General features: G+C 40.2%; 1 protein-coding gene across 1 annotated transcript; it reads right to left on the reverse strand.

Annotated features, from left to right (window-relative positions):
• Window positions 1–494: 494 nt before the first annotated feature.
• DALRD3 (DALR anticodon binding domain containing 3) lies at window positions 495–14,242 on the reverse strand. Its single transcript, XM_034431692.3, has 13 exons — window positions 13,958–14,242; window positions 9,994–10,292; window positions 9,441–9,706; window positions 8,643–8,701; window positions 8,425–8,550; window positions 7,753–7,823; window positions 6,615–6,673; window positions 5,391–5,473; window positions 4,040–4,163; window positions 3,565–3,623; window positions 2,377–2,490; window positions 1,948–2,016; window positions 495–1,115 (listed from the first exon to the last, which is right to left on the reverse strand). Exons 1-13 carry the CDS (start codon window positions 14,144–14,146, stop codon window positions 996–998), a joined length of 1,638 nt encoding a protein of 545 aa, XP_034287583.2. The 5' UTR covers window positions 14,147–14,242; the 3' UTR covers window positions 495–995.
• Between the last annotated feature and the right edge of the window lie 8,513 nt (window positions 14,243–22,755).

A 22,755-nucleotide genomic window follows, 5' to 3' on the forward strand; every position in this document is an offset into this window, starting at 1 on the left:
CATGGTCCCAGGATCACCACGCTCAATTTCAGCTGCAATTTCATCTTGCCCTTGTAAACTGCTACCACATTGTGACCATCAAGATTGGCTAAATGCAAATCACTCATTGGTCTGATGAAACGGTGGCAATAATTAATGTCTATCATTGACCACATTTCCCCAAAGAAAATGTCTCCACCACCCTACACAAAGAACTGCGATGTCCACTACATCAATACTGACGGGCCATGTGATGGGCACATGAGGATAAAAATAAAGGTAGATAGCACACATTTTATTACATTACTTTGTTCTCCATATAATGTTATTGTTCATGAGAGCGGATGCTGAGCAGACTGGTGATTATAATCTCAACCTTCTTTCCCTTGTCTTTTCATAAGCCATAGACCAATACTATAACTGAACCTTTGTCCACCTTCTGATGTTTAGATAAAATTAGTACCACAGCACAGACGAGCTTATAGAGAACCCTCAAGGAATTGCAGTCACAGATCTCCATGTGTCCGCGTTATTTTATTTACACACTCTTGCCCTGCTACTGGTAACAACTTTTTTCTGTTTAATTGTATGAAAATAAATGTTTCCAATTTGAGAACAGAATTTTAAAAACATGTAAGTAAACAGTCATTTGCATCCACCAGCATTCTATTCATTTGGCTTAACACTGCTTAAACCCAGTGCGATCTAAAACAAACTTCAGAAACAAGGCAATTATAATACAGGGTATGTGCCTCTTTCTCTGTTCCATGACTGGAATTCATTATCTCCAAGAATTTCGGAATCATTTCAGAAGAAATTGACGTGTCCTGTTTTTATCAATTCAGGGCTTTAACAAAATGTGTGTCCTGCAAGGATATACTGAGTAGCTGTCCATTAGTCAGTACAGTGTAACATCCCATGCTCCATTCTCCCACTCATCGGAATGAGTTCTCCATTTCCTCTTCACCAAAGGGAGGCAGAGGCGGTTCCCGAGCCCAGGTATGAGACCAATCTGATCAGATCTGACTTAGAGGAGGTAGGTGGAAGGTGGCCAGGGCACTGTGGAACACTTCCCTCACAGCTCTCATCAGCTGCAGCCGGGCAAACATCTGGCTGAACAAATGGGGACGTGGTTCCTGTTGGGAGGCAGAAGTAATGATCAAGATAGTGTGGAGAGAAACAGATACAGCTTTCTTGTGGATGAACTTCGGGGTGGGAAGAAAAAGGGATTAAATCCTTTCACGTTCTCCCTTTTCTTTCTTTTTCTGTGGTTGTGCTTGGAAAAGATGCATTTCACCATCCAGATATGAGCTGGATTCACACAATAAACAGCCATAATGGGAGAATTTCATTTTTAGTAACCAGTAAGGAGGAATTTTTCTGTGCTATGGGATTTTCCAGTGTTATGGAACCTTTGGCCAGCAGAGAGGGGAAACATTGATTCTATTGGAGTATAAAATTGGTATTGATATCATGATCACATCCGAGGATTCCCACATGTAACAATTTAAAGGCAGCTTACTATTGCTTTAAAAAATCTCAATGAAGGACAACATCCAGAAGAGGATGTGTTCATAGTTCCATAGATGCTGAGGGGACACAAACAACAAATCACCCAGATTGTGTCATAGATCATTTTGCAAGCCAAGAGATGTATTGGGAAAAAACCCTACACTCGACTTTAAAATTGTAAGAGCTAAGGATGAATTCAGCCTTCCTCCATAGTGGGTTGGGAATGAGATAAAAGGAGTTTATCAGATAAAAGGTTTTGTAGGAGTCTCCATGCTATAGTTAACAGCACAGGCAGATAAAACAGGTTAAATTATTCATAGTGCTTTAAGTCTCTCATTGTCTCACAGTAAACCCACCATTTTCTTTCTATTTGCCATAATGAGAGGCATTAAATGGTGCATTTTGGACTTACGTTCTGAATTTTATGTATCTTCATATCCTTTCCAGAGCACTTACCCCCAGAATGTGCACTCGGTTGTAGTAGGAACTGAAATCCATGCTTAGCTGAATCAGGAACTTACAAATCTATAACAGAAGCACTACAGTTTCATTTCTCTTAGTACAAATACCTTGGGAGAATTAAGGTTGCTGACAGTTGGTGTCTAGGAGTTGATTAAAACATTTCTTCAAAAATACTATCTGAGGTCTTTTTTAATTGGACATCACAGAGACTGAATCAGAAGCAATCTAATGCCTAGGAATTTAATAATTATCCCGATCAAAGCACCCTCTGAAGTGAAAAAAATATCTCCCCTATCTGGAGTCTGAACTTCAACAGCAATTAAGTGTTTGGGGTTTGGAATAACATGCTAACACTGTTCCTCAAAACAAGATGAAGGAAGGGAAAGGAGCCATAACATTCTGCCATGAAATAGCCCATCTTACCGCCTCCGTGCTAACTGTTATTCTTAGTTCACCACTGGGGAGCAGGAGCTGGGTTACGAGGGTCAAGACCTCCTGGAAAGGCAGGATGCTATTGAATAACAAGAGCCATTCCCCCTAGAGAAAACAAAGAGCAGAGGCCCGGGTTTGTCCAACAGAATCCATTCCATTTGCTATTTCCATATTGCACCTAGCAGGTAGAAGCATCAATCCTGGCTTCATCGGGGTCATTAGTGAATAGGATGGAGAAGAGTGGAAACCATGATCCCCTTCCAAAATATTTGTTTTTCCCACTCCCATGCTATAAACAAAAGTACCGGATCAGCAATCTTTCCCTCGACACTCTATTTAAGCAAAAGAATGGGGTGGGGGAGAGTGGGGTGTCATGAGGTGGTACTGCATATATCAGGAATCGTCAAACTTTTTAAACTCGGGGCCAATTCACGATCCCTCAGACTGTTTGGGGGCTGGACCAGCTGGGTAGGCGTGGCTAGGTGGTCATGTGATTGGGTGGACGTGGCCAATTTAGCAGTCCATTAAAAAATGCACACAAGTTAAACTTTAATTTGTTATGCTCCTGAGGGTGGAAAGGAGGTTAGTGAAGGGATGTGGCTGCCTTGTGGTGTGTGTGAGGGACTTGTTTTTGTGAGTGTGTGTGTGTGTGTGTGTGTCTCTCTCCCTCCCTCCCCTTCTCTGGAGCCTGGGGAGGCCAAAAATGGGCCCGTTTTTGGCCTCCTCGGCCTCCAGAACTACTCTGCCACCCAAAAACAGGCCTGTTTTTGGCCTCCTCGGCTTCTAAAAGGTGGGTGGGTGCCGGCAGGTAGGTGAGACGATGTGGGCGGGGCAGCCTTGTAGTCCCGCGCAGGCTGGATTAATGGCTTTGGCGGGCCGTATCCGGCCTGTGGGCTGTAGTTTGAGGACCCCTGGCATATATGCTATAAGGAAGGAAGGAAGGAAGGAAGGAAGGAAGGAAGGAAGGAAGGAAGGAAGGAAGGAAGGAAGGAAGGAAGGAAGGAAGGAAGGAAGGAAGGAAGGAAGGAAAAACTAAATTATTGGGAGCAATCTTTTATTGGGGAATTAGGTAAAACAATCTTTTATCCAGAAAATGAAGTTTTCATTTCCGACGCATTGGACTATTCAATTGACTCTAGAGAGGTCTCCAAGCTTGGGTCTATGTAATTCTTTGCTCACCTCTTCCCTGAGAGAGGAGTAGTTCAGTTCAGAAGACTGGGGAAAGACTGGATACAGACCTGAATTGGATGGCAGATATTAGTTATCACAGTAAGCAAGAAATGTAAGAAGATTAGTCAGAGATGGAAACAAAATTAAGTTAATGCACTGTAGTGGCATGATGGAAGATTGGTGAGGACCAGTTATCGTGATCCACTATTTCCTTTTGTATCAATAAGATAATTACTCTAACAAGCCAATGCAAATTATATGCAACTTAATAAGCTTTCTATTATAAATTCCTTCACTTACACACTTAAAATTACTTAGCAGATTGCTTTACTGTATTGCAAACCACTCTATATTTATATTGCTGTATGTAAACAATTAAGATAAAGAGGAGATGAGTGGGCTCTTTCAAAATAATGCGAAGACTGCCAATTCAGCCAAGCAGAAACATGGATGAAGCCAGTATACAAGCCAAAAAGACTTTCACCTTGTTCTACTGATCTCTGGTATGTTTCAAAGAGCGTGGCAAGTCGAGCACAATTATACATCACAAAGGCTCCACCTTTGGTCCCCTTCATAGAGATATTGTTTTCTTCTACATCCAAGAAAACCTGAGGGAGCAAAAACAAATTCTCTTGGCAAGAAAGTAAGTAAAGCTCTAGTCCTATTGCCAATGAGTTCCTGAACTCTGCTCCCGTAATCTTGCCCGTAATTACCTAAATCAAGGTTCCGCTGTGAGAAATGAATTAAAAGAAAATACTATAGCCATGGTTCTCAGTTGATGAAGATTATTAAGTTTTCATCAGACTGAAGAAGCTACTTGGATAAGCAGCAAAAGGTTTTCAAACCAACAAGAAGTCCAATTGTCATGCCTTAGCTTTCAGACATGGTTCTCAGTATTTTCTATTTTAGGCCCAGATTGCCAGAGAATGTAGATCCCACCAAGGAAGACTTGGAAGTTTCAGTGTCTTAACCTCAATCCCACCTTACAGTATGCAAACTACTAGCTGGGCTCTGCTGCATTAAGGCACCAATCAGTCTATATAAAAAGCTGTTTTATTTAGCCTTTTCCCTTCTGGTGACCCCAACTATCTTGGGACTGAAACACCCAGAATGCCTAGTCAGGTTGGGGAAGGCCAATTGCAGTGGCTAACACATCCAGAAGCCTGAAGTAATTGCTAAAATTGCCCTTTGCCAAGAAGTGACATTACAATGATTCACTTGCTCTTCCCCCCCCCCCCAAATTCATCAACGTGATAGCAATCTCTGTTTGGTATCCCATATACCATTGCCTTCCCCCTTGTGGATGTTAAACTCACTGTGTCACATTGCTATCACGTGACATATCACGAAGTTTTTTCGCTTCATGGAGCTTGGGTGGGCATGGTCTGTGTGTGACGCATCCCGCCCACAGGCCGCCAGTTTGACACCCCTGCTCTAGATGTTAAGAATGTTATTTCCCATGATCCCATACATAGCACCAGAATAAAAACGTTTATATCAGGAAAATTTTAAGATAGGAAAAGCTACTAGAGTAGATATCATTCCTTTTCCTCATAATTCATGTTCAGCTTCATCTGGAATATAGGAGTATAAACAAGTCCACAAATCTTATAATTCATTCCCATGCCAACAAATTCTGCATTCAACAATCATGCAAATTTAGCTAAGTTTATGACCATATTATGTTTATAACACAGCATTCATTCTTTATGCTGGATTAGCATAAACTCTTTATTCTAGATATAAGCGTGTGTATTTTCAAAATTATTCCACATTTCAGTTGCACAGAAGGCAGTCTTACTATTTCTACTCAGAGGCTGAACCTCACTGCTTACCTGATTCTGATGAACTATACTCAGCATCTCAAATCGGATAGCAGCTGATGTCAGTATGCTGATTACTTTGGTCCACGAGGCATCTGCAAAAAGGACATCAGAGGAAAAAAGAACTATTCATCACAAATGGGAAAAAAAAACCTTCTATGAAACTCATCCCTCAATATTTTATTTTATTAATTAATCAAATTTATGTGCTATGCATCTCACCAAAGCCAATTGAGGATCTAGAAGGGGAAGCCTTTGATTTCCTTCTGAAGTTGAATGTAAAAACTAGAAAGGTTAACAAGACTCATAAGAAAATATTTCAAGCAGTTGGACAGACAATTAAACTGAAAGTGTGACTGGCAAGATCTAAATTCAAGGCAACGTACAGCCATGGAAGAGTTAACGGAACAAAAATATTGGATGGGGTAGACAGAACAGAACAATCAAAATTTAGAAAAAGAATGCATATGTGTAGAATCAAACAAGGTAAAAAGGCAGGGAAGTCAATCCTGAGACTAAAAGTTCACCACCATGTACCAACTGGCATTTGACCCAGCATCCTAATAGCAGGACAACAACATGATGGAATGTTAACAGAATGTCACTGTCAAAAGATAAAGAGGAAGGCTGTGTAGAGCAATGGGGATGGAATGTTATGGAATGCTCCCGTCTTCCCTGGTTCCTCCTCGCCAGGGTGCAACAAGGCAAAGGAGTATGAAAATTTGTGTGTGTGATGCTTAAGTGGTTAATGAAGAGGTTAACAGTCTCTCTATATAACTGAGTGTTCTTTTGAGCCTTTCATTGCTGCACAAAAGTCCAAAGTTCATATCAGGTACAGAAGCACACTGGATACCTCTAGGCCCAAAAAACATTCTCTTGGCACACAGCAATTCCTCACAGAATCTAACAAGTCAAATAGATAATATAATACATATTTCCCCTGGTTCTAACTAAAACAAGTTGCCATCCAGCAATAAAATACATCATCATTATTCTCGTATAGCCAGATCTGTAGGAGATGTTTCTCTCAGGCCGACTGAGTCTAAACTGAGCATGAAAGGGGCGGAGCAAGGGGAGTGGTCAAAAGTTATGACTCAGCCAGCATCAGATCCGACTGATATAACCCTCATCTGGACAATGTCACACCCTCATCAAGGAAATCATCTTAGTTTCCAAAAAGGAGCACAATAAAAAGAGAGGGAAACGATGATTATACATAGCAGGATAGACAATTACCTTTAGAGAGATCTCCATATTTCAGCACTGAAGCTTTATACATCTGGGAGTGTCGTAGTCTACAAGTTACAAACAGCAAGATCTCAGTTAAAATAACAATGTATGTCTGTGCATTTGGCTTACTGCCTACAGTATCACTGCTGCTATTTTCAAAACAGCAAATTTATCATGAGGTACCCTTCTCTTCATTGAAAGATGGAAAAGGTTAATTCTTCTTCTTCTTCTTCTACAATAGCTTAAAAAAGAGCTTAAGAATCTTTCCAAGAAGAATTCCCCTTCCTTCAAGTATTCATTTCATAATGGTCCAACTCTTCCTTTATTGTATATTCTACTGTAACAATCTATAGCTGCTAAGACACATGGAAATAGGTGGGGGGAAATACAGCCACAGTAATGTAATGCACCTCAGCCCTGGACCAGCATGGGTGGGACTGTTAGCTCATCTTCTGCTAACCATTAATCCCAACTACCTATCTGATAGTGTTTTCCAGACCAGTGTTCTACCGCTGGCTCTGTTACATGCAGGCTCAAAGCTCATGCTGCCATTCACTTTGTCCAAGTTTTTGATCCAACAGCTTTCCCAAGATGTCTCTTAAGGTATTTTCTCAGAACAGCCACATGCTTCTCTTTTACAAAAATACTGAAATTTATGTCAAGGGGAAAGAGTATTTTTCTTGTATTTATTCTCTCTTTGTATTATTGGCTGCCAAAGTTAATCTGATGGAAAACCCTTATTTTCTCAGGAAGAAGTCTTACAGGAAGAAGTCTGTCCTTTTTGTCAGCTCTGGCTCTAGTGTTGTAACTGAGTTTCAGTGTGAAATGAGAACACAGAATTCTACCCACCAACAGGACTGTCCTTCAGGCTCAAGACTACTAAACCTGCCTTTCCATTTCTTAGAGCCTTCTCAGGGACTCTACTATAGAAGAAGAATGTTACAGATTTTCACAAATCAGACAAGTTCAACTGGTAGTAAAACAGGGATTGATTTGCTTGGTGAGCTGCTGTGCCACAGCTTATTTTCTGGAGCATCAAGTAAGAATGTTATCAGCAGCTTGTTCAAGAAGGAAAAGAGGTCTGCTGACATAAGTGGAATTCAATGATACTGTGCCGAAATCATGAGAGAGATTGGGAACTTACTGGTAGTACTGAAAAGCATTCATGCAAGAATCAGTGCAGGTAATTTTCACAGGCCCACAAACAAGGTGTTTCTAAGAAATAAAAAAAAAATAAATACCAACCACTAATCACAAGCAATCTCCTGACATAATTTGCTTTCCATCATTAAGTTGCTTTTCACTTTTTATAAAAGGATGTTAGCATGTAACAGAGGAATAGGTGTTTTGGGGGTAGATAAGATACCCAGACTGTTTAGCAAAAGTCACAGAGCAGGGTTGCTGGAATGGGCTGAGCATGAGACATGGGACAGGCTAGCTTTAGTGATGACACAAAGAAGCATGTCATCTTTTCTTAAAGCAATCCAATTGAGTAGGAAACGTTTGATTGTATTGTATATAATATATCCTTCCCAGAAGCCAGTATGGGATAGTGGCTAAGGCAACAGGCCAGAAACAGGGAGACTTGAGAGTTCTAGTTCCACTTTAGCCACAATGCCAGTTGATGATTGGGCCAGTCACTCTCTATCAGCCATAGGAAGGAGAAGGCAAAGGCAAACCACTTATGAAAGTCTTGCCAACATAATCGCAGGAACTTGTACAGGAAGTCACCAGGAATCAATATTGATTTGAAAGCACCAAAAATAAACAATAGTAATAATAAAAAACCCTTCCCAGAAGACAGACCATTCCATACCTGGTGAGTTGTGAAAGATTCTGGCTGTGCTACTAATCTCCACAGTAGATCCACCTTCTGCTGCTGGAATGCCTCCTCATTGTTCACAATATGCACAATATTACAGTAAACTCCTGGCACAGCCTCCTGGAGAAGAACAGCAGTTCCCAGGAGAGTCATAGACAGGTAAGACTGCTATTTCCATCCACCTTGAGCCAAACCTTTGTCAATCTACTCACTGTGCATTGCTGGGCCACATGCTGGAGCTCAGCCACATGGTGCAACTTCTCTTCTGTTACTGAAACCGAAAAGGAGATTACCAAAAGGACACTCAGGCTGAAATCGCTATATGTATACTGTATATATCCTGGAGGGCCTACTTCATGGACTGTTTATTCCTAATTATATGGAATTGAAATGCTCTGTAGCTCTAACTATAAAACCCTTTCCTGTGTGTAACATCCATCTGACCAATGAACAGTAGAGCAGGACCCAGTTTAGCTCACAGTAAGAAAGTCAAAAATAGGGCTTTCTCAGCCACCATGTTCCAATTATGGAACTCAGACCCCAAAGAGAAATAACTTTACAATTTAAAATCTTCCCAATCATTCAGCATTTGAAAAATAGTAATTACTGCAGGACCAGACTGTCTTTCAGATTGCCAGTTCCCTCTTTTTTTTTTTTTAATAAACATTGTTTTTCTTGCTTTATTTATTGTTTTTTGTGGTAATTTAACACAATGTGTATTGTTGTTTTGTAAGCCTTCTGGAAGGAAGTACCGTATGCAACTAAAATCAAATTGAATCAGTAATAGGGGTCCAAATCCTGCAAGGCATCATCTCAGTCCATCCATAAAATTAAAATATTCACAGCAACCTATTTTACAGGATTATTGCATGAGGATGGATATAATAGTGCTATTTGTCCATATTCATCACGGAGAAAGTTTATCTGTATGGTTCCTAGAAGTCAAAAACGACTTGATGGCATATAATCAATCAATCCATATATTATCCAAAGGAATGTAAACCACTTACCAAGAAAGACATCCAAGTTGGGGTCATAGCCTTCCAGTCCCTCCTGCTTCTCCAGGAACTTTTTCAAGTGCAGTTTACATACAATTTCATCCTGGTCTGCTGGGATAAATGTAGTATATTGACATTGGCAAAGGGTTTCCTTCAAGGCCAGAATGTCCTTAGGAACTCGAGAAGCTTCTGACCCAGAAGGCCAATCAACTTGTATCTGCTGCAAGAACTGATGGATTTCCTCATCAACAAAAGCTGGAACCAGCTGCACGTTTATTCTGTTTGTGCAAAACAAACAAAGGAATTCTACAGCAAACAAGCTCACAATCATTGCATTCATGCCACTGCTAATACGGTATAATCTGCAGAAAATCCTCTGAAAAAACAGCATAATGGAATAATAGATTAAAGGGCCATGAGCCAATGGAAGTGCATCTAATTTGCATCTCATAAATACCTTGACAACCCAAAATGAAAGGACTTTAAGGAGTAGGAAAGTCATACATGTTTGTAGAACCTGAGCTGTAAAGTGATTTGACAATTAAGGCTCATTCCATGCACTAACCCTTGAGCTTGGAGCAGGCCCGCCAAGTGGTCAGTGATGAGGATGGCCCTCAGATGACCCAGACTGAGTGACTTCAGGTCTTTCCGCCCATGCAGGGGCACACAGTTGAGGATGATGCAGTGTCCCTGGGATGTCAAAGGAGGCTTTGTGTATACAGGAAGAGCTGTCAGAATCTGCTCAAAGACTGCTGGTCTATCCAATTGCACAATCAGTCCAGCGGGAACATTTTGACAGCTGTGAATGGGAGGCACTCCTGGGCACTTCAGTGAAAGTACACGCTCAATGATGTCTTTGGGAACCTAGCACAATATAAAACACAAAAGACAAGTAGATTTGACATCCTTCTGGTGCTAGTTGTTCAAGAACAGAAACAAACCATGCCACACATTAGAAAGATATTCTGATTTTAAAGCTCCAGAATAAACCACAACAATGGCATTGTAGATGATGGGGTACTAGTTTCTCCTATGAATACAAAAGAAAATAGATTAATTCTATATCTATTATATAAGCTATAACGTATGTTGTTAAGAAATACTTTTGAATTTTGGACTTCCAATGGATGGAAGAATTAAATGTCCAAAAAAGTGGGGAGGAGAGATTACCCACGTGTATTCCTGGTGGCTGCTCCTCATGAAGAAACCACAGGACAGCAGTCTCTGACTGATTTGAGTCCCAGGAGATAAAGGGATCAAGCCATCACAACTACAGCAGAGCTTTTAAAAAGGATATCTGGTTAGCTAATCTCAATTTCTAATCACTTTGGGAAATTGCCTATTTAATTATCTTAAAGCTATCAGAGACTTTCAGAATGACAAGTTTGAAAAGCTACCTGATGAAATTATCTTCTTTCTTGAACCAAAATAAATTAACCACAAGTTTAAGACTATAAAGAATTGGAAATAAACAGCAAGCTAAACAAGATTTTGATCCAAGAAAATGAATTAAAAGTACAGTCAAATCTGGAATATTGATAATTTTACCAGTTTGGAGATTTTAGAAATAAATAAATAGCTTTTCATAGGAACTAAATTGATCTATCTATATTAAGTCATAACAGAGATTTGAGATTTTATGATTTCAGAAATTGGACACTAGAGGGGACTAAAAACTCCAGGCAGAAAAGGAAAAGGGGAAAAAAGTTGTTTTTGGATTTTGGTCACAGGGATTTTCAAACTCAAACAAATATTCCAGGAGATTTTTAAAGAATGGGACCAGAAATTGTAGCTATGTCAGAAACATCAGCAATGTTGTCTACTTCTACGGATAGACTATGCCCAAAAGATGTTAATGAAGGAGTGATAAATATAAAACAAACTTTGCCTGATACAGAAATATTAGAACATTGGGTAATAAAAAAATTGTGAATTATGAGACATAGAAGAAAGCTAAAGTGGAAACACAAATGACAAGAGAATGATCTGGATAAGGACTTTCTATTTAATATACAAAAGGCAGTGGTTAAAGCTTTGAAAACATTCTTTACATTTTTATTCTATCTTTCTATTCTCTCTCTGAGTTTAATTTGTATTTGTTTTTATTATTGTATTAAATTGTGTGTGTGTGTGTGTGTGTGTGAATGTGTGTGTGTCACTGGATTTCTGTTTTCATTATGTGACTCCATTCCTTCCATATTCTCAAAGCTTCTGTTCTGTAAACTTTTGAGATTCTTGTAGAATGGGCTATGTTCACACAATGCCGTATATTCCATCTGATCACTGAATTAACCCACTGCCTGGATTCACATATTACATTGAACCATAATCTAACAAGACTGTATTTGCTAAACCATAAAAGCAGAATCAAGGTTAACACTAAGCTTATTATGTCATGGAAATGCAGTCCATTTGGATAGGATATGATTCAGTGTACTGTATGAGCCAAGAAAATGGTTAATAATTAAACACGTGAAGATTAGTATATATATAACCAACTTGGTTAAGAGTTTTAGGTTTCATTAATGGCATTTTAAAAGTTGATATTAGTATTTTTAACATGGAAATCTAGGCCTCTTTTCTAACTTCAGGAAAATATTTTTTCTTCTTAGCCAAAGCTATTTCTTTTGGTATTATGAGAACTTCTCAACACTAAATGATAGAATATATTCTGAAAATCCTTGAATATATTCATAAGTTTTAGGAAAGACACAAACCCATACATTTGGCATCTGTGGAATGTCATCTAGAATAATTATTTTTCTATTGTTCAAGACTCACAATGCATTTCATTATTTGACCCCTTGCTTTCTGATGTACCGATATCACTTATACCAAATATCATTTGTATCATTTGTTTCTGTATCTTATAAAAAGACTTCATCCTCCCCTTAATATATACTGGTATTTTTTTTGGCTGTGCCTGAATTACTTGGCAATTCGTATTTTCAGGTGGGCAAAGGAGCTCCTTTGCAAAGGTCTCTCAAACTGAGGGATCTGTTTCTCATCAGTTCCATGTCAAACTCAGAGTGCCTCAGTTTTGAAGCAATATACTTTACAATATTACAATATATGTTACAATATTGAAGCAATATTACTTTACAATAATACAGAACTAACTTATTTCTATGTTCCTCAGGGATGATTTTTTTCAACTCCCAATCTAGCCTACAGCCCTAAGGTTTCCCAATGCCCCATGCATTAGGTCGCATTTATTTAACCTTTGGAGAGACGCAGCAAGGTTGGCAGGTGCAACTATGTAACTCATTCGCACATTAACTAATAACCCAAAGATGCTTTTTTCAAGAGGTAACTGGATTTTCTTGTTTTTTCTTTGAAGACCTTTCGCTTCTCATCCAAGAAGCTTCTTCAGCTCTGATTGGGTGGTGAGGAATGGAAGGATTTGTACTCCTTGCAGAGAGCTGGTCATTTGCATCCTTTCAGAGGGTCCTTGAAGCACTTGGAGGTTTATCTGTGTCCTCAGGGTCACCTGAGAAGTGCTAATGGTTCCTGTAGTCTGCAGTTTTTTTGGAAATCCATTCATACTCCCACACCATCTGAAGGGTGTTCATTCCAAATTGCATAGCTAAAAGTCTATGGCGGGGTGGGCTCTACTTATCTTTACTACTGGTTCGCAACAGGAGCATGTGCACGCTTGCTTCGCTCGCGCTTCTGCGCATGCACAGAAGCTTCTGCACATGCGCAGATCGTCAATGATGACATCCGGGAAGGTGGGCAGAGCCTCCCGCCACTTTTACTACCAGTTCTAAAGAACCGAACAGAACTGGGAGCAACCCACCACTGGTCTATGGAGATTCTCAGTCATCCAAGTCATGGTTATCCCAAAGGTGCTTTTTCAGGAGACCACTGGATTTTTTTCTTTGAAGACTTCTCATCCAAGAAGCTTCTTCAGCTCTGGCTGGCTGATGGGAATGGAAGGATTTGATAACCATGGGATAACCACGACCTGGATGATTTGAGAATCTCTTATAGACTTTTAGTTATGCAATTTGGGATGAACATCCTTTGAATGGTGTGGGAGCATGAAGAAAAACTGCAGACTACAGGAACCATTAGCCCTACTCAGGTGACCCTGAGGACACAGATAAACCTCCAAGTGCTTCAAGGACCCTCTAAAACAGTGTTTCTCAACCTTGGTAGCTTGAAGATGGGTGGACTTCAACTCCCAGAATCCACCAGCCAGCACTGCTGGCTGGGGGATTCTGGGAGTTGAAGTCCACCCATCTTCAAGCTACCAAGGTTGAGAAACACTGCTCTAAAAGGATGCAAATGTCCAGCTGTCTTGCAAGGAATATAAATCCTTCCATTCCCCACCATCCTGTCAGAGCTGAAGAAGCTTCTTGGATGAGAAGCGAAACGTCTTCAAAAGGAAAAAACAAGAAAGTCCAGTTCCCTCCTGGGAACAACCATAACCTGGATGACTGAGAATCTCCACAGATTTGTTAACGGTCAGCCCTCCCGCCCTTTTCGTCTCCATGCCCCGCCCCCTATTTTAGCCCCGCCCCCACCTGTCCATTCGCGAAGATGGCCCTCAGAGCGGCCCTGGGGGCCAGGAAGTCCCGGCTCCGTAAATTTCGGGCGCTGCTCTCTTTGAACCAAACGGAGGCACGAGCTCCATCTCCGGCCTTTCCACTCAGAAAGGCGTTGAACGCCGCCAGGGTCTCTGACACGCGCAGCTGGCTGTCGGCCGTCTCCATAGCGACAGAGGGGGGGGGAAAGGGGAAACACTCTACAACGCTCTTCGCGAGGGCAGGAACCGAGGGGGGGTTTCCTTGCACGAGCTTGACGGAAGTGACGTTGGGAAAGAAAAGTCCCAAGGAAGAGGGGAAATCTGTATAGAACGGCGTGTTTTGCTACTTCTCACTGGTCTGCTTCCAAAGTGGATTCGAAGTTACTTCCCTTACTTATTGCGTATGGTTTTTAAATAGACTAACAAGGCGCGCTTTTGTGCTGTTTTTCTTTCTCCTTGGAAGATTTTAGACTAATGCAATTTTTTTTTCCAATTTTGGAGGCTTTCAGGTGTGTGGCTAGGGAATTCTGGGAATTGAAGTCCAAACTTCTGAGAGCAACCAAGAAATTGAGAAACACGGGACTAACCGATATCTGAAACCAGTATACCTTACGAGATTTGAAAACACAGATATGCACACGTGTATGTGTGTGTTTGTGTTATATCCATCTAGCAAACTCAAGCTTTTATGGCCTCTGCTGCATTATTAACTTTACTCTTGAAAACTTTATGCCACAGTAAAAGTGCTGTCTTGAGATATCCCATTGCATTGTAATTTGCAGGGACTAGTACTCTGATCTGTATATAATCACGTTTCAGTTAAGAAAAGCTGTTTCATTTCTAGTTAGATCCACATGCTAACAAGTCATATACAGATAGTCCTTGACTTACGACCACAACTGAGCCGAAAATTTGTTGCTAAGTGAGACATTTGTAAAGTGAATTTTGTGTCATTTTACGACCTTTCTTGCCACAGTTGTTAAGTGAATCACTGCAGTAAAGTTAGTAACATGGTGGTTAAGTGGTTAAGGGGCGTGCATAAGAGCACTAGCGTGCCTACCATCCCTGTCCTAATGTTTCCTCTACTTGTATCTATTTTATGTATTCAATTCATGCTTATAATTATATAAATTACCTAATACGTTCTTGACAAATAATGTGAAGCGAAGCGTCAGGTCGCAAAAGGTGATCACATGAGCCAGACCCACTGCAATCATCATGAGTCACTTGCCAAGTCTGAATTTTGATCACATGACCATGGGGGTGCTGCAATGGTCATGTGAAAATGATCATTTAGTCACTTTTTTCAGTGCTGTTGTATCTTCAAACGATCACTAAATGAACTGTTGTAAGTTGAGGACTACCTGTATTGTTTTCAAATTGGCCCTCAAGTCTTTCTAAGAGGTGGAAATGTGTCTTTTTATATGGATTTGTGTAAATAGCTTTGATCATGTAACCATTAGGTAGCTGCAGTATCTCTCAGTATTAGAGAGGTTTCTTGTTTCCAATTCATGATTTTTAGTATGAAAAGTGTTTTTGTTTTTTCATTCAAAAGCTCAAGAGCTACCTTTTGTTAGGTAAATTCATTCATAACACCATGAGGAAACTTGAAAGCGAACAAAACAAGCAGTAAAATGTTATTGTCAGACAAAAAGAAATGCAAACAGAATGTGGATAATGAATGTTTTGTTTGCATATTTCATATTTTTATTTAAAAAAAAGATGCATATTGCTTTTAATTTTTTTCTTAGTTACAGCTTATCGACCACAGAGGGAAGATAGATTGTACTTGCTGAGCTTCCTTGGTCTCAACAGCAATCTTATTTTGTTTTGCCCCTTGCATGGCCTTGGCCGCTTCCTTTTTAAAACCGTACGTGCAAAATAAATTTATATATATATAGTTGGCACTTTATGCTGTTTTTTTAGGATTTCTTTTTGATTAAAATAATCCTCTAAAAACACTCTTCAACTATTGAGGCCAAACTAAAAATTTCTGGATCTAAGGGATCTAACCCTCTTCTCTCATTTTCTACTTTTCTCCAGTGGCCTCAATTCAGAGGTGGGCTCTTGCCGGTTCAGACCGGTTTGCCCGTACCAGTAGTTCCGACCACGAGCTGGGCCCACCCACCCGCCATGGTACTATCCCGTCCTATATATCTCTCTCTGGCTCGCTCGCCTCGTCCACGCAACCCAACTGATTTCCGTGCCTCGCCCACTCTACTCACCGCGGCTGCCCCAGGTGTGCTGGAAGCCACGCACATGAAATCGCTGTGTTTGAAGCTGCGCACAATTGTGGAAGGTGCACGCTCTCTCACACATTTTCAATTCTACACTAGGTAAACCAGTTGTTAAATTATGTGAAGCCAACCTCTGCCTCAATTCCAAAAGCATAGTTTCAAATCCAGATATCAAATAAAACCTTAAATTATCCTTTCTTGCACACCTTTCAAAATTCACCAAGTGAATTATTGCTTTAGTAGGTGGTTCCTGAAAGCCAGAATTCCTTCTTTCTTTGACACAAGGTTGAGAGAATAGGGTGCTCATCTTATTTTCTCCATGTGATTAGCTCTTCCTTGTCAATTGAAAGGATGTTCTGTATATATTGCTAAATATTTCAAACACCAAATTCACTGAATGTGTGAAGGGTTTTTCCCACCATATTTGAGTCTTGCTTGGCATTCAGCTCTTCAGAACTGGCAGAATTAGAATGATTAAGTGAAAGCAATGGTGGATGAATGCATTTGGTCATTGAATAATATCCCAGGAATGCACACCTAAAAGTAGGTAGGCCTAAAACAGAACCAACATTTGATTAAATAGGATTGCTTCTTACGTATTTAATAATTTTTCTTTCTCTTTTTGGTTCCTTTGAGTCAGTGTTGACTTCTGGCAATTGTCTGAACAAGTCCCCGCAGTAGCAAGATTTTAGAAATGACTTGCCAGTGCTTTCTTACTGGGACTATGAGAGATTAAAAATTAGCAGCAACATTTGGAAAGAATATGAGAGTCATCCCCAAAGTTTTTGGCCCGATTTGCACTTTCTGTAAGTTCAGCATTAGAAGTTCTTCCTTTTTGTATTTTTAACCTCTAGGAATGCAAATAAATTTAAAGTTTACAAGTTAACACCAGAAGGGAGTATATGTGTATTTCTGTGCGTACACATGCACATATGTGTGCAGTGCTGGGAAATACAAGTCAATGAGGAGGATTTTCCACTGTGGAAAATTCTGTGTGCTACTTTCCCTCCATAAATAGCAGAAGCAAAAAAAAATTATTACAAATCAGGAAGCAGAGTTCTGATTCATTTGAAAAGAGAGAGATCACAAATTTCAGGGGTTTATTTTGAGCAGCAATACAGATTTTATTATTTTTTTTAGCAGCAAGTTCACAGATAACTTCATTCTAGTTTTCCATTTCTCATTTCACTATTTTTCTCTCGGTTGTCAGAAAAGGGGAAGAAATTCCCCTACACCATCCACAGTCAAGAGATGATCTGAGATTTCCTGCTTACCCCAGACCAACTACTGACTGTCAGCAGTGGTGGAAGATGTTGGGTGTTCAGTCCTTCTCTGCATGCTCATAATTTGCATCCTTTTGGAGGGGGAGGCATGAGGACAGTTGCAGTAATGAAAGCTATCCCGTCTCTAGTAGAACCGTTAGTCTACTGACATAATGCTGCCATCTGAGGCCTAGTACAGATAACTGGATTTTTCTCACCTTTTAAAAATGCCAAGTTTTGTCTTACATTTTTAAAATGGATAATTGTGCATCTAAGATGCAATTAACAAAAAAACGTTATTGTATTAACAATATTGCACTATTCTATTATTGATGGTTGCTGTTGAAATCCCATTGCTGCTACAATCTTATGCGTGATTTGTAAACTTAGTGGGACATGTCTGTTGCTGAATATAAATGCACAAAGGAAGTTGGCTCGTCTTCAATCCAGAAACAGTAAAAATTAGTGCCATCTTGAGTTCCTTTTGCTTCAACTGGAGAGGTAACATAAGGTACAGAATGGCCTTTTCCCATGTATTTCATTAACTCATACAATCTGAACCATTGGATAGATAAAAACAACCACTAATGGAAGATGGCAGCAGACTGACAGTCAAGACTCTTTCAATGTGATGTTGCTTCTTTCATTTGCCCAATCACTACCATTCTTTATTCCATCTTCAGCATCTGCCTCCTTAGCTACTGTTACCATTTACACAATGGAAGGGCTGATTCACCAGGACTATGACACCCTGGGCAAAAATGCAATTGGTTCATAGCCAAATCTGGTCCCATAAAAATGGGTTCTAAGTCAGAGTTTAAGATTGGAGGTACTGATATAAATAGCTGTTATGGGAATGTGGCAGCCAATAATAAGCGTGCATATTATTTTATCCACAAAACTCACTCTGCCAATTTTTCCAGTTAAAAGACAAGGCAGGATAATGGCCTCAAACTGGAATCCTGTCTGGGAAACCATTAAAGCAAATAATTTTGGGGTAATTTTACCAATACTCTTAATTGAGTAAAAGACAGCATTGCATGGTTACTTACCATTTGTCCGGCATGGTCAAAATATGAACCTGATGGATGTTGACATTCAATGCATCTTGAAGATAGCAGAACATAAATTTCTGTTTATAATTTTTCTTTGTGATTTCAGAAACATGGAGGATCTGGACCATTTTATTTATTTACAGGTGTCCATCACCTGCCATTTAGAAAAATGTTTTGATTTCCCACTCCCATATGTAAACCTAAAAAATCAATGCTTACCCTTTAAGACAAATGTTTTATTAGCAAACATATATGTTACAAGATAATTCCCATTTTGGCCTGTATATAAGCCAGTCAGGATAAATTGGAAAACTTGGATATATTTGATCAAATATTTAACCACTTTATTCCCCCACCCACTTAATTGTTTATAATATTTTTGTTTTTAAATCAATGAAATATTGGGTAGACTGCAATTATATTTTCTGATGAAAGGAACTAGAAATTTGCCTTGGGCATGATATCCAAAGTGGTAAAACTCTTAAAAGGTTTTTGCTTCTCTTTTCCTTGTGTAACATTATGCAATTTGAAGCTCTTCCAAAATAGTGATTTATGCCACTTTATAGCATTGTTTAGTGCTATTGTGACGTATCAATTATAAAAATACAAGCATTATAGTATTATCATCAATTGCTAAGCAAGTCGTATTACCAGACCTGATTTTACGACCATGTTTTATGGCAGTCATTAAGCAAACCATGTGATTGTTAAGTAACTCATGTGGTCATTAAGCAAATCCAGCTTCCCCCATTGATCTTGCTTATTGGAAGTTGGTTGGGAAGGTCACCAATCATAACATGACCACTGGATGCTGCATCTATCATAAAAGCACAGTGGTTGCCAAACATCCAAATTGCAATTGTGACCACAGGGGTGAAGCGATGGTTGTAACTTTGAGAATGGGTTCTAAGTTTCTTTTTTCAACACCATTTTAATTTCAAATGATTTTTCAATGAACATAAGTCAAGGACTACCTGTAACACTGCAAGATGCTAAAAATCACCAATATGAAAACGACTGTAGGGAAAATTGTATCTAGATGGTTATGACGACTCTGTTCACACATTAGGCTAAAATGCAATTTATTGGTGTATGGTTCAGGGTAGTATACAAACAAGCAACTGGATTAACTAACCGAGTGTCGTCTGAACACAACCTCTTTCCTCCCAGTTATTCTACTGTAAACAAGAGACCAGACACAAATAGCATCACACAACTGCAGATGCTTCCAGCCCCTTTCGTGGGATCATCTGGGATATTGGAAAAAGCTCAGGACAGACACGACAGCCCCGTGGCTATGTGTCCACTCGCTCAGCGGGAGTGATCGTGTCATTCCTTGGCAATTTCTCCTCCCGAAATCTTCCTCCAGACCTGAGCATCTAGGTATCTGATCCACGATGGAGGTGTTCCCACATGCAAGCATCCCTCTTCCTGCTTTTTACCTTATCTACCTATTCCTAAGAAGAGAAGCAACACTAGTGAAATATGTCAAATGAAGAGGCAGACACTGAAAAACCATTCTGGATCTGTTGCAATGATGTCTCGTGTAAATTGACTCAACAAGCCCAACAAAACATCCGTTCAAAAAAAAAAAAAAGTGGGCTTTGAGGCTACTTACCCCAACTTAATGTCCTCCAGAGGTATCAGACCTCATTTTACAGGCGGGAAGATAGCGTTCAATCCATTTGGAGAACACCAAACTCAACAAGGCTAATCTGAAGCACATATCTTGTCATTAATCAGTCAAAGTTTGAATTAAAAAAACAACAACCCTCCTCCCAGTTCCCATTGGGCTAGAGTTTGCCCAAGGGGCCTTTTAATCTATACCAAGGGTGTCAAAACTCAATTTCATTTGAGGGCCGCATCAGGGTTGTGTTTGACCTTGGGGGGTCTGGGTGTGTGTGGCCAGCTTGACATTACTCGTGTTGGGGGTGCCTGTGGGGGCCCGAACACTCTGCCAACAAAAATGGGCTCCCAAGCTCCATTTTCGGAAACCTCTGCCAGCAAAAATGGAAATTTTCACCACAGGCTGTTTCACCTTTGCTGTTTCCAGGGCAGCCCCATGGGCCAGATCCGGCCCCCGGGCCTTGAGTTTAACCAGGGGGGTCTATACCTTCTGATCCCCCACCCCACATGGACAGAAATGCCTTCCATTTTGGGGAGTTACAATTTTATCTCACGTCATCTCAATTTGTCTATGGAGATTCTCAGTCATCCAGGTCATGGTTGTCCCAAAGGTGCTTTTTCAAGAGGCAACTGGACTTAACTTTCTTTTTCTTTAGGATCATCTCAATTTGTTTGGGGAAGAAAAAAAAAGAAAATCCATGAAAAAGAAATAAATCATGGTGTGCAACCCTGAAGTAATTTCTACGCTCGGGATTCCTTCTTGTCACAAAATGTTAGGAACAAGCACTGGGTTTTCCCCATTTTGGTAAGAAGTTTCAGCCATTCTCCTCCTGACTCTGTAAAAGGAGTAGAAAGATGTCAGTTCTCACAACAGCCTTAGCCTTCCCTATCAACCTCATGGAGAATTGTTGTTCAGCAAAATCTAGAGGCATCACCATCTCTTTTATTCCAGAACAAGCATCGGTAACTATTTATGATGCAAGCTAGAGAGAGGAAATACAGGTAGGTAGAGATACAGGTAGCCCTGGACTTATGATCGTAATTGAACCCAGAATTACGATCATAACTCATGCTGGTAGTTGTGTCACCACGTGACTACGCCTGATTTTACAACCTCTTTCGTGACAGCTGTTAAGCGAACCTGGGACCCATTAAGCAAACTCTTTGCACCCAATGGACTTTTTTTTTTTTTTTTTGCTGGAAAGCAGAAATAAACACCAGTTCTTACAAAACATTGTAAATCATCACGACAGGGCCCTGCAAACAGCTCTAAATTTTGCCCAGTTACCAAGCAACCCAAAATATGATCACATGACTGGGAGTCAGAATTTTGAAACTGGGCTGTAAAGAGCCCTGCGGAGAGCCATTATAACTTTGAATGATCACTAAGTGACCAGTTGCAAGTGGAGGACTACCTTGTTACAGAACTCTCTTCAAGTTTCTGTTAACATGGGGCTATTGGATGCAAGAGCTTTTCTTCCTTTATAAGGATGCAGGAAACGGTAGCACTTTTAAGGATATAACCCCCTTTGTTGAAAAATTAAATGTATCCCTGCAGGGCTCAGATTTGGACATGTGGCTCAGGATGGTGGAAGAAGTGGTGGTTAGTCTTCTTTTGGCAGAGTAGAGGCATCTGGCTGCATTTCTGATCATGAAGGAAAATAAATGTATCCCTACACAATTTTTATTTTTGTAAAGACAGAGGTGGGATTCACTTCCCTTCCCTACCGGTTTGCAAATGTGAGCGCGCGCATGTGCTCTGGGCGTGCGCACAGCCTTCTGTGCATGCGCAGTACTCCAATGGTGAAATGTAAAATTTGTTACTACTGGTTCTGTGGGCGTGGCTTAGTGGGGGGGGGGAATGTGACTGGGTGGGCGTGGCCAACTTTTTTTTTCTTTTAAAAGCATTTCTTTTACAACCTCTTCAGCTGAAGAGGCTGTAGGAAAAAATGCTTTTAAAAGCCTCTGACAATCCCAGCTGAGTTGCCTGATCATCAGAGGTTTTTTGTTTTTTTTACTTTTAAAAGCATTTTTTCAGCCGAAGAGGTTGTAGAAAAAAATGCTTTTAAGAGTAAAAAAAAGCCTCTGATGATTGCATGGCTCAGCTGGGCATTGGGGGGCGCACAGGGATTTTTGCTACCAGTTCTCCGAACCTCCCGCCGTCATCGCTACTGGATCGGGTGATCTGGTCCGATCACCAGAGCATTTCAAGAGCATTTCACCCCTGCAGTACTCGTGCATTATGTCAGAGTGGGTGGGCGGAGCCTCCCATAGTTTGCCCGAACCGGACAAAATCGGTTGAATCCCACCTCTGAGTAAAACACACTTTGATGAGGACACTTTTGTACAACAAATTGGCACGATCAAAAGCACCTTCCCATCTCCTAGTTTTGCGCCTCTCTTCCTCCAAGGGTAGTGTGTTATATTTTGTTAGTGAGAATAGAGCCTTATGTTCTCTTTTTGTAGGTTTTTTTTATGGATTTAATGTGCTGTTAATAATGGTAATGGTTTTAGGTATTTATTGACTGATTAGCTTTGTTGTCACTTATTTGGTGTGAAGGGAGGCTATAGAAATTGGACAAATAAATAAAACAAAGACATGTTGAAGAAACTCCT

The sequence above is a fragment of the Pantherophis guttatus genome, chromosome 2 (assembly GCF_059756535.1).
Source record: "Pantherophis guttatus breed Tessera chromosome 2, ASM5975653v1, whole genome shotgun sequence".
Taxonomy (NCBI): domain Eukaryota; kingdom Metazoa; phylum Chordata; class Lepidosauria; order Squamata; family Colubridae; genus Pantherophis; species Pantherophis guttatus.